The sequence below is a fragment of the Pelodiscus sinensis genome, chromosome 25 (genome assembly GCF_049634645.1).
Source record: "Pelodiscus sinensis isolate JC-2024 chromosome 25, ASM4963464v1, whole genome shotgun sequence".
Classification (NCBI taxonomy): Eukaryota; Metazoa; Chordata; order Testudines; family Trionychidae; genus Pelodiscus; species Pelodiscus sinensis.
Window position 1 is genome coordinate 3,118,795 of NC_134735.1, and position 12,432 is coordinate 3,131,226.

Genomic DNA, 12,432 nt, shown 5'->3' on the forward strand with positions numbered 1-12,432 from the left:
TGAACCAGTAATGGTGTGGTCTGACATGCTGCTTACACAAACTACTAATAAAATTAAAATTTGAGGCTCCACAGTTGGAGGACCCAGTTGCATATGGTCACCTTATTCTGCATGTATTACCTCCTGACCCATTACACACAATAAGCAGCTACTTTTTGCTAAGAAATTTTACTCAGAAAATGGATTTTGTTTTTTCTGTTGCTGTAAGTATTTAACCCAGAACAGGGAGTTTAGCTACCTGCTCTAAGTATTGGTAATACCATTATTTATCGGAGAGAGATTCTATACCACATGCTCTAGTGTTGGCTGGAGCTGCCCTCTTTAGTGCACTCTTTAATCAGAATATCTGCTGACTTACAGAGCTCTTTAAAAAATCAGCAATTCAGAAAATGAGCAATTAAGATCAGTTAATAGATTCCTTCTTTTCCTAGCATGCTACTCATTATAAACACATTGTTCCATTTGAACAATAGCTGGCTTCTATGTAAGATTATAAATATGTTAGATGTGGCTCAGCTGTTACTCCAGACTAAAATATGTCTGAAATGTACAGAGTCCTGATAACGGACAACATAAACACTACAACCACTGCAAGACACAATTTCCAACACAAACCAAAAAGCAATCTTTGATCTCTGCTTTCTGCCAAAGGGGATTCATGGAAACGAGGCCCTTAACAGAGCTTAACCATCAGCCCTGGGGAGATCAACTCCAGAGAGGTTCCCTCTGTCTAGTATAAATTGATCTCTGAGCAGCGGAGTCCCAGACTATTCAGGGCTTTAAAGATTGTGCAGTTCCTTATGTTGCTGGCAGGGAGCCATTGCATTACTTGGATCACAGATGACATTTTAGAATGACTTATTTTTTTTAAATGGATATAATGGGGCAGAAGCTGGTGGATGCCATTCCCTTTAAATGACTAAGTACCCACCTTCAGGCTCAGATCAGATATGTACTGTACCCACTAAGATTTGTGTCTGTAATCACAGACATAACTTACCCCTACAATGAGGAATGCACCTTCCGAAAACGTCTGTCACAATTTCTCTGCTGTCTTGTCCTCCAGATAGAAGACTATAGAGAACATTTTGGCCCTTACATCTTGTAAGTGGTAGAGTTTTAAAATGGTTGGAGATCTTGGCTGGCTAGAATGGCACAGGTGTACAATTCCTTTCATAATGGCTCCATTTTATGATATAGAAAACACTCTTTAAAATGCCATCCTACTTGGTGTACATTGACAAACAATGCTCACTTGTCTTAGTGGAATTAAGTGCCGTTACCCTTATCCTGTAGTACTGAAGGATGTAGTCAGAACCAGACTTCTTTGCTTTATCTCTTTATTATTCTCATTAATCAATCTGCTAGCCTAGATGGACAGAATTTGACATGTGTTGTGTTCCCGAGCCTGCCCTCCCCAAACAAGAACCCCATTACATTCCTGAAGATGGCTACAGTGTATAGCATCTGACTTGGTCCCTTCCTTCCTCCCCAAAGCCGATGACATTAAGCCATGTCCACGTTGCAGTGCTTACATTATCAAGATGAACGATGGGAGCTGTAATCACATGACTTGCGCAGTGTGTGGCTGTGAATTCTGCTGGCTGTGTATGAAGGAGATCTCAGATCTGCATTACCTCAGGTGAGATGTGAAGCAGAATCCTCTGGACCCTTTGTTGTGAGATGGTGATGATCACTAGGAGTAGGTGAAAATGGGCTTTTGTTGAAGCTGTGAGTTTCCTCCCAACAGTGCACAGTCTAGAGGGTGGTTGGCCTCCTCTGATGGAACAGTGCAAGGAAGTTCTTAATGGGATGAATATCAAGTGTGGTAATCCTCATCACATGGTGGGGTCATCCATTCTTGAGGGTCAGCTGGATTTGGGAGAAGAAGCCTTTCTTGCAGAGCATCCACCCAGTTCCCACAAGTCTTATTTTTATATGGATGTTGAAAAGAAAACTTATTTCCCCTACAGTCCCTCTGGATGCACGTTCTGGGGCAAGAAGCCATGGAGTCGCAAGAAGAAAATTCTCTGGCAGCTGGGCACATTGATTGGTGCCCCTGTTGGCATTTCCCTCATTGCTGGCATTGCCATTCCTGCCATGGTCATTGGCATCCCAGTGTACGTTGGGAGAAAGGTAAGCAAGGGGGCTTAAGATGAGAATTAATGGAATGAGCAGATGGAAACAGTCTCTGTTGGGAGTCCTAGGTGTTTTCCAAGGACTTTAAGTTAATGGTAAGAGTGGGATCTTCCCAGACAGCTGCCGGAAACCCAGCTGGCTCTTAGCCCAGCTGAAGATCACTGTTTCTTGCATTTCATACTTGGTAAGTGTGGAAAGCCCTGGACACTGAAGTTCTCAGTCAAATGAGCAGGTGCCTCATGGACATTGACAGTGCACAGTTTGCATTGCTCTGCTAGTATGCCTCGGCCTTGAACTCCCTGTAGCGAGGGCAACTGTGTATCTAATTCTTGGCCTCTGTGATGGCTCTCGTGGCATGGGCTTGTCCAGTAATGACTGAACCCTGATCCCTCGCTGTGCTTCACACAAGTTACCAACCAGTTCTAATAGTAATGACTGCCTGTCAGTCCTAGATGTGTATCGCTGACCAGCTGTCTGAGGCTCCATGTTCCCTGAGTCTTCCAGTCCCTTTGCTGCCTCTGTTGCTGGATAGGCCTTAGGTAAAAATGGAAAAAGTTTCATGTGCAGCATTGTATCTTCAGCTTATCTTTACCCTTGAGCAGATGCACTCATTAGATCTGATTGGGAACGTCTTCTAGTTGTGAGGGAGGTACATAAGAATGGCCATGCTGGGTCAATAGTCCACATAGCCCAGTATCCTGTCTGTCAGTGGCCAATGCCCGATGCTTCAAAGGAAATGAACAGAGTAACAATTTTTAGTGATCTATCCCCTACTGTCCAGTCCCAGCATGTGGAAGTCAGGGACTTAGGAAACCCAGAGTGTGGAGATGCAGGACTGATCATTTTGGCTAATAGCCATTGATGAACCTATAATCAGTGGTGGTTATGGGTGTTTATATGTGACTGGTGTGTGTGGCAAAGCATATTAGTTTTTCATGCTAAAGGATGCTAAGTGGCCAGGCTGTCTGTTTCCTCACGTAGTGATTCTGCTCTTCCCAGATCCATAGCCGTTATGAGGGAAAGAAAACCTCTAAGCACAAGAGGAACTTGGCCATCACTGGCGGGGTCACCTTATCTGTCATTGCATCCCCAGTCATTGCTGCTGTGAGTGTTGGTAAGTAGACAAGGCTGGGTTTTTCCCCCTTGTGGTTAGTCATTCATAACTCTGCTCCTCATTCGTTGCTCTGCTACTGTGCTGACAGATATTAAGCAGGATCTGGCCAAAGGGTACCCACAAACTCCAGTATTATCCCTGTTGGATGCTTCCCCGCTCATCTAGCATGTTGCCTCCAGAGGCTGCCGATCCTGGTGCCTGTGGATCAAGACTGAGCACTGTGTATATCGCTCCCTTGTAGTGTTAGTACTAACAGTTCTCTCAGAGAAACTGGTTCATATGCAAGTTTGACCTGCTGGCAAGCCGCCACTGTAGCCTTCATGGAGTCAACTTGTTCTTTGGCCCTATCCTATGCCAAGACTGGATTGTTCCACTGCAGGTTTCCTAGGGCTTATAATGTAGCTCTGTTTGGAAGTGGGTTCCCTTGTGCTGTAGTGTGATGGTCACAGCTGTTGTTTGTATTATGGTAACACCTAGGAATTCTGTCATGGACCATGACCCCATTGCGCTAGGCGCTGTGCAAACACAAAACAGGTGGCCCCTGCTACCAGAGAGTTCATGCTGCCTCCGTCTCACTGTCATCTGATATTCCTCTTGAATGTCCTCTGTTCCAGGTATTGGAGTCCCCATCATGCTGGCCTATGTCTATGGTGTTGTGCCAATTTCTCTCTGTCGAGGAGGTGGCTGTGGAGTCAGCACAGCCAACGGGAAGGGAGTGAAAATAGAGTTTGACGAAGATGATGGACCCATTACAGGTGATGAAGTAACCTTTGACTGTAGTCTGAAGGGCTGGGGGGAAGCAAGCAGGGCCTCACTGCAGGACAATCCCTTAGGATTAATTGGGATGGATAATCAGCCCTTTTCAGTATGTCGTGATTTCCAGCTTTCGTTTCTGTGCCATTGATTCGAGGCTAACCCTTCAGCATACACCCTACACTTGAACACAAAGTTTGTGGGAAGCACCAGAATGCCTTTCTTGGAAGATCTCCAGCCCTCTTCTCTCCTGGACAATGAATCTGAAATCTGTATTGAAAGTGATGCTATTTGACATGTGACCATAACCCCTTACTGGAATCCAATGGCCGAGGGTTTTTTTTCATGGTTCACTGTGTCATCTTTGCCTGTTGCAGTGGCAGATGCTTGGCGAGCCCTGAAGAACCCCAGTATTGGTGAGAGCAGCATCGAGGGACTAACCAGTGTGTTGAGCACTAGTGGGAGCCCCACGGATGGGCTCAGTGTCATGCAGGGCAACTACAGCGAGACAGCCAGCTTTGCTGCCCTTTCAGGTGGTACCCTGAGCGGCGGAGTCCTCTCCGGGGGAAAAGGAAAGTACAGCAGGTAAGTGAACTGACCCAATTCATGGCAACACAAGGGCTGAAGGGTCACAAGGCCTGGTCTGGAGTGAGGAACACGGAGGCTTGTTAGCTTGCCAGGGATCTGTTCTTCTTGGTGGGTGGTATCATTGATATTTGGGATCTAATCAGGTCCAAAAAACTAGGCTTCAGCTGTTACTCAGCTTTGTCCCTGTTGCAAGAACACCAAGTAAATAGCAGGCACAACACAATCTAGTTTGGTTTGGTTATCTTTCTGCTCCTCCTTCAGCTTTTCTAGCCTCTTAATGGCAAGAAATAGGATTTGGGGTTGATTTTAGAAGCAGCAGAAATGGAAGTGTATCAGATGTGTACCAGTTTGCCACATAAGGCTCTTGCAATCATCTTGCTGATCTAGCCTAGTGCTTCAAAAGTCTGTTGTTTCCTAATAGCACTCAGTGAACGGGAAAACCTGCCTCCAGTTATAAGGTTACACCCCAGTTTTCCTCTGAACCTGCCTCTGAGTCATTCTGGCCATGTAAATGGAGACACGCATCAAAATTATAGTCCAGAATATAATCATAGCTGTGTGCTGGATCTGGAAATCTGCCTTGCACAGGAACTGTGTGAGTCATGGATATAAACAACGTACTTTGATATGGAAAACAGACCAAGGAAAGGGCTCAGCCAAATGGAGCCACAGAGGAGGCTAACTTAAAAGGTTCATCTGATTTTAAACTACTTGGTACAGACCTGGATTAGTACAGAAGGTCACTTGTCCCACCAGCTCTCACTTACTAAATGACTATTCCTGCAGTTTTAAGAAACAAGCCAAGCTGTTCTGTGGCCCCTGCTGTGGTGTTGATTCTGGATGTTTCCCACTTCTTCCCAGGCTGGAAGTGCAAGCAGATGTGCAGAAGGAGATTTTCCCTAAGGACTCCGTCAGTCTTGGAGCAGTGAGTGACAACGCCAGCACTCGGGCTATGGCTGGTTCCATCATCAGTTCGTACAACCCACAGGACAGGTATATATGCTGCCACTGCACAAGAGTGTGGCTCAACTGGTGTGCTGGTGGGAGGCTGTGGAGAATGCACATTGGAGTTTAATGATGGAAACTGTATGCTGATTCTTTTAGCTCAGGAAGCTTTCTTCCTCCACCTGCCTTTGCAACTGTATGTGTAGTTCAGTCTCATGCATCACCACTAGGTGATGAGATCCCCGGGACAGCTCGCTCACTCCAGTTCTTCTGTCCTGCAAACTCAGCAGAGAATCTCTCTTTCTAGCAAAGCAGCATTTGTGACTCTGTGCCCCTCTCGCTTGGAACTCTCTGGATCGGGGTGAGGAACCTTTTATGGGTTGGGGGACGCTGACCCATAGAAAAATCAATCGGGGGACCACACGTGAGAAGCAAAAAAAACCCCAAACCCTCACTGACATGACCCCTAACTGAGAAGGAGAAAGACCCACGTTCCACTCACACCAGAGCCTAGGGGGCCCAGGCTAATAGATTTTGTGTGCGGGGAGATGGCAAGGGGGCTCAAGAGCTAGCACAGGCTCCCCCAAATGCCGAGGGAAACCCTGAACCTCGGGCTGGTTCCAGGCAAGGCAGGGCAGCAGCCGGCCCCTGGCCTTAGGTTGCCCATCCCTGCTCTAGTTGGACAATTGTACCATGTGCATGGTGTTCAGAACTGCACCATCTCTGCAGGTAGAATCATAGAATCATAGAATAATAGGACTGGAAGGGACCTCGAGAGGTCATCGAGTCCAGCCCCCCGCCCTCAAGGCAGGACCAAGCTCCGTCTACACCATCCCTGACAGATGTCTATCTAACCTGTTCTTAAATATCTCCAGAGAGGGAGATTCCACCACCTCCCTTGGCAATTTATTCCAATATTTGACCACCCTGACAGTTAGGAATTTTTTCCTAATGTCCAATCTAAACCTCCCCTGCTGCACTTTAAGCCCATTACTCCTTGTCCTGTCCTCAGAAACCAAGAGGAACAAATTTTCGCCTTCCTCCTTGTGACACCCTTTTAGATATTTGAAAACCGCTATCATGTCCCCCCTTAATCTTCTTTTTTCCAAACTAAACAAGCCCAGTTCATGAAGCCTGGCTTCATAGGTCATGTTCTCTAAACCTTTAATCATTCTTGTCGCTCTTCTCTGTACCCTTTCCAATTTCTCCACATCTTTCTTGAAATGTGGTGCCCAGAACTGGACACAGTACTCCAGCTGAGGCCTAACTAGTGCAGAGTAGAGCGGCAGAATGACTTCACGAGTTTTGCTTACAACACACCTGTTGATACAACCTAGAATCATATTTGCTTTTTTTGCAACAGCATCACACTGTTGACTCATATTCAACTTGTGGTCCACTATGACCCCTAGATCCCTTTCCGCCATGCTCCTTCCTAGACAGTCGCTTCCCATCTTGTATGTATGGAACTGATTGTTCCTTCCTAAGTGGAGCACTTTGCATTTCTCTTTATTAAACCTCATCCTGTTTACCTCTGACCATTTCTCTAACTTGCTAAGGTCATTTTGAATTATGTCCCTATCCTCCAAAGAAGTTGCAACCCCACCCAGTTTGGTATCATCTGCAAACTTAATAAGTGTACTCTCTATCCCAATATCTACATCATTGATGAAGATATTGAACAGTACGGGTCCCAAAACAGACCCTTGAGGAACTCCACTTGTTATCCCTTTCCAGCAGGATTTAGAACCGTTAACAACAACTCTCTGACTACGGTTATCCAGCCAATTATGCACCCACCTTATCGTGGCCCTATCTAAGTTATATTTGCCTAGTTTATCAATAAGAATATCATGCGAGACCGTATCAAATGCCTTACTAAAGTCTAGGTATATGACATCCACCGCTTCTCCCTTATCCACAAGGCTCGTTATCTTATCAAAGAAAGCTATCAGATTAGTTTGGCATGACTTGTTCTTCACAAACCCATGCTGGCTATTCCCTATCACTTTCTTACCTTCCAAGTGTTTGCATATGATTTCCTTAATCACCTGCTCCATTATCTTCCCTGGGACAGACGTTAAACTGACCGGTCTGTAGTTTCCTGGGTTGTTCTTATTCCCCTTTTTATAGATGGGCACAATATTTGCCCTTTTCCAGTCTTCTGGAATCTCCCCTGTCTGCCATGATTTTTCAAAGATCATAGCTAAAGCCTCAGATACCTCCTCTATCAGCTCCTTGAGTATCCTGGGATGCATTTCATCAGGACCTGGTGACTTGCTGACATCTAACTTTCCTAAGTGATTTTTAACTTGTTCTTTGTGTATCCTATCTTCTAAACTTACCCTCTCTCTGCTTGTATTCACTACGTTAGGCACACCTCCAGACTTCTCGGTGAAGACCGAAACAAAGAAGTCATTGAGCATCTCCGCCATTTCCAAGTTTCCTGTTACTGCTTCTCCCTCCTCACTAAGCAGTGGGCCTACCCTGTCCTTGGTCTTCCTCTTGCTTTTAATGTATTTATAAAAGGTCTTCTTGTTTCCCTTTATGCCTGTAGCTAGTTTGATCTCATTTTGTGCCTTTGCCTTTCTGATCTTGCCCCTGCATTCCCGTGTTGCTTGCCTATATTCATCCTTTGTTAGTTGTCCTAGTTTCCATTTTTTATATGACTCCTTTTTTATTTTGAGATCATGCAAGATCTCCTTGTTAAGCCAAGCTGGTCTTTTGCCATATTTTCTAAGGTAGCTTCAGTAGGTCCTCCCATTATAGGGCATGATTTAAGGGTTGGTAATTGAAAACAGTGGGACCCATACATGTGGAAACCCACTAAACATGCATGGGTTCCAGAGTCTGGCTAAGTGTGCTTATTAATACGATGTATCGTTGGACAGTAACCCGTCAAACCAGTTGGTCACAGCCCTGCCTTGCTAAGCAGTCCTCTGTCTGGAGTTGTTGGTGTGTCACATCTTTCTTGAAATTATGACATACTTCCTCTAGCAAGGTCTCACCGGAAGGGAACATTTCCTTGGCTTAGTCTTGCACAGAACAAAGATTTGGGACTGTTGGAAGCAAACTGTGTTCACTAGAAGTTAGTGGTAGAAATGTAACCGTGTTAGTCTGGTGTAGCTGAAACAAAAAACAGGACTGTGTAGCACTTTAAAGACTAACAAGATGGTTTAATAGGTGATGAGCTTTCGTGGGCCAGGGAAGTGGGTCTGGCCCACGAAAGCTCATCACCTATTAAACCATCTTGTTAGTCTTTAAAGTGCTACACAGTCCTGTTTTTTGTTTCACTAGAAGTTAGTGATAGGCATTTGGATCCAGGACTCGGGCTGTTTCTAGTTGTGCCACAGAATCTGCCTCTGTTTCTCTAATCACAAAAGGGGGATAATCTTAGGAGAGTTAATTATTGTAGCATTGCCTGTCCTGTCAGCATGGTGCGTGCGGTGAATGGCGTTCCCATATGTGCCTGTCATGAAGCTTGCTGTTGAGTGAGAACTCAAGGTAACTTGCTAAGCTGAATAACCCAAGACTTCTGCTGTAGCTGGTCACTGACCAAAATGATGCTTGTTTCCACAGAGAGTGCAATAACATGGAGATCCAAGTGGACATAGAGGCCAAACCGAGTCACTACCAACTCGTTAGTGGCAGCAGCACAGAGGACTCGCTCCATGTCCATGCCCAGATGGCAGAAAACGAGGAGGAGGAGCAGGAGCAGACATGCAAACACCAAAGCTGTGAGCGGAAGGACTGCATTGCCAGCAAAACCTGGGACATCACCCTGGCACAGCCTGAGAGCATACGGAGTGACCTGGAGAGCTCCGACAGCCAGTCGGATGATGTGCCCGACATTACCTCGGACGAGTATGATTCCCCCCACCCGCAGACTGTAGCCTGCCCACAGACCCCAAAAGCCAGAGGTGCTGAGAGCCCAAGTGCCCATCTGAGCCAGTGTGCCCGTGAAGAAGGGCACAGGCCAGAGGAAACAGTCTCTAAACTGGAGTGCATTGAAGCCAGAGTATGAAGTTGCCTTCCAGAGAAGCATGCTTATTGTCACTGCATCCTTGGGGGCTGAGAGTGTCCTTTGTTGGCTTCTGTTTCTGATTCTGCCAGCTTCCCCGGTCTGGCCGAGGGGCAAAATGCCATTTCTTACGATAAAAAGAAAAATCCCCTGCCCTCTCATTTTTAATTTATTGGTTCAAGCGCTCTGAGAGGTGTCTGAGTGTACATATGTATGTGTGCGTGTATACTGTGAGTCTGCAAAAATACTGCTGCGGAATTGTTTTAATAAAGATTTCTGTTGTAATTCAACTTGCCTCCATTTCTTCCTTGTCAGAGATTTAAAGAAGGGGACAAACCTGTGCTCAGTGACTCTCTTCACTTGTTTCTTTGCTCCTCTGTTGGTGCTAGTGGTGGAATTAGCACAGTAGCTGCAGACTTCTGTGCAAGCAGGTGTAATTATAGTTCAGATGTTGGGTGTGAAACTGGGTCGTGGTAGGGAGGCACTATTTTCCATCAGTGTGTTATTCCTGTGTCACTGAGAAATCTGGGCAAGGCAGGGTGGGGGGAAGGTTGCTGTGTATTGTCTGCCCTCTAGAGGCCACTGTCTGACTTCTGAAATTGCTACATTAGTGTAATTCTAGAGGGGACTTCTAAGCCAGCCTGTTATGCGCTGTACCCCGATGAATACTACTATGTCCATGGAGGCTATGGAGTGAAGAATAGGGCTGCACTAGACAGGAGAAACCCTTTGGAGGTAAACAGTCTCCAGCAAGCTGTGAAGGAATCAAAATGAGTGTAGAACAATTCCATGTTCCATTACAAAGCCGTGATGGCTCCTGCAACTTCCTATCCAGCTTTTTGGCACTTACCTGCTAGTATTGCAGACTTCTAACGCAGGTTTACACGTTCAAGCCTTCTCCAGCACCATCTTCTCTCTTCTCCCCCCTCAGCTGGCCAAGCAGCTACTGTTCAATGCATTTGTAAATATAAGGTGCCATTTAGTCAATGGAGGATGGTGAGGAACTAGCCGAATGCTCTCCTAGCTGAGCTTTACCGTGAGCGAAGGTGGCTTGCTACCGTCACTGAGAATGGACCTGTTTTCCTCTCCCAGTGTGTGGAGTGAGCTGCAGAGCCAGGAGCGATGGTCATTAATGGAAGGTTAAGGTAAGGTTTTGATGCTGTTATTTTGGATGGGACAGTATGGAAAGAGTGCAGCATCCGCCCACCACTTCACTGTGGTACAAAATACAGCTGGCTAAACGACCCATTAGGCAGCCAATGTGTTACAAACCAAGAGGAATATTTCACCATTTTCCCACCTTGAGGATGAGTAGCTACCTAAAGAAGAGAAAGAGACTGATCGAGGGACCAGGATTTTGATAAGGAATGAAATTGCAGCTCTGAGGCTGACTCATGTTAGCAGCATACCAGCGACAGGCGGAGGAGAAATGGGGCGCGGTGAAGCAAATACTGTATATAATACTCCAGCGCCCCCTACCAGTAGTGACTGCCAACAGCAGTAGATGAAAGGGAATGATAAAGTTGGGAGTGAGGATTACAAAACCCTTACACGAGCAATATAGAAAACATGATGGGATGTGCCCATACTGTGTTCAGCTGAGGAAACTTTTCATATCTTCATTTAGTCACAACTAGCTCACAGTTGTATTCAGATCTACACAGTAGCCTGTGTTCATGATCTTTGCGGAAAGTCGCTTCTAGTTAGGATTGTTGAATGTAGCTTGGCAGCCACAACTGGAGAGGCACAGAGTTGCTGGCAAACACTGTGACCAAGAGAGCAGGTAGCAGGGTTTAGAGGATGGGTGGGGATTCCCGGGATTAGAAAGTAGATTGCAAACCTTGAGTTGGATTAAGACTGTGTAGGCTGGTAAGGCTCCGCTTCCCATGCAGTGCAAACAGTCTGCAGCATGTCTTGCATCCCTGAAGGACCTGTCTGGAGAAGGGGAAGCCATGTGAGACCTGCAAATGCAGATCTAGGAACTAGGTAAGGCAGCATCGGGGATGTGAGGAGTAACTGCACAATAGCCTAGAGTTGAGAGTAAAAGGGGGGATGTGGGGGGCATGGATTACACCAAGCCTTGTAGCCCAAGTGCACAGTGGGCAACTGCTAGTGAAGAAAAGACATGAGGAGCACTTTGGTCATGAGTTCACTCCCGGAAACAAGGTGTGTGCCTACCCTCTTCCCGGCTCTCCCTTTGTCAGCTGGCTAGGTAGAGCTTGGGTTTTGTTGGCACAGAAGCAACCTCTGTTGGAAAGTCTTCTCCTGTCAGCATGGAGGGGTGGTGTCCTTCACCTCAATGCACAGCTCCTTTGCTATTTCCACACCCCTCGCCCAGGAGACCATACAGTGCCAGGTGACTGCCTGGTAAGGAAAGGAGGTCTCTGTTAGGCAACTCAAGCACCCCTAATAAGGAGAGACCGAACAAAGCCGTACATGGGGCACAAAGCAAGGCAAGCAGTAATGAGACATCCCAGACGAAGGAAAGAGTACACAGTGGGGCCTGGGCAGTCACTGCAGTGGAGTAGGAGAGAGGCTGTACAAATAAAATAAGGGAACAGTCCCTAATGATTGAGTAGGGCAAGAAGTGGGCAGGGAACATAGGCCCGCAAGGAGAAATTAACCACGTCTGTCTGGCTCCATGGTGGCACCTGTCTAGGTCTGTCGCTGGGTTATGCCACTTCAAAGGATTCAGCTACCTCCTGAGTTCTTTCATTCACAGCTTGGCTGTGGGTTCTAAGGTGTGGAGAATACATGGGAGAGAAAATCCTGGTCTCATGAAGCCAATGGGAGTTGTAGATTTAGGCGGCTATGGGTGAAGTCTTGGCCCTGCATTTGGAGACTTGCTTTCTGATGTTTCTCCCCATGAGTT

At 46.4% G+C, this 12,432-nt stretch overlaps 1 protein-coding gene across 3 annotated transcripts in view; it reads left to right on the forward strand.

Moving 5' to 3' along the window:
- Nucleotides 1-9,850, forward strand: part of RNF19B (ring finger protein 19B) — a 43,050-nt gene extending 33,200 nt beyond the window's left edge. For all 3 annotated transcript variants that reach the window (XM_075908732.1, XM_075908733.1, XM_075908731.1), the window contains 7 exons: nucleotides 1,498-1,642; nucleotides 1,974-2,136; nucleotides 3,139-3,253; nucleotides 3,868-4,008; nucleotides 4,384-4,591; nucleotides 5,456-5,587; nucleotides 9,119-9,850. In XM_075908732.1, coding sequence (XP_075764847.1) covers nucleotides 1,498-1,642; nucleotides 1,974-2,136; nucleotides 3,139-3,253; nucleotides 3,868-4,008; nucleotides 4,384-4,591; nucleotides 5,456-5,587; nucleotides 9,119-9,563 — 1,349 coding nt within the window. In that variant the 3' untranslated portion in view covers nucleotides 9,564-9,850. The remainder of the gene's footprint in view (nucleotides 1-1,497; nucleotides 1,643-1,973; nucleotides 2,137-3,138; nucleotides 3,254-3,867; nucleotides 4,009-4,383; nucleotides 4,592-5,455; nucleotides 5,588-9,118) is intronic.
- Nucleotides 9,851-12,432: the final 2,582 nt, after the last annotated feature.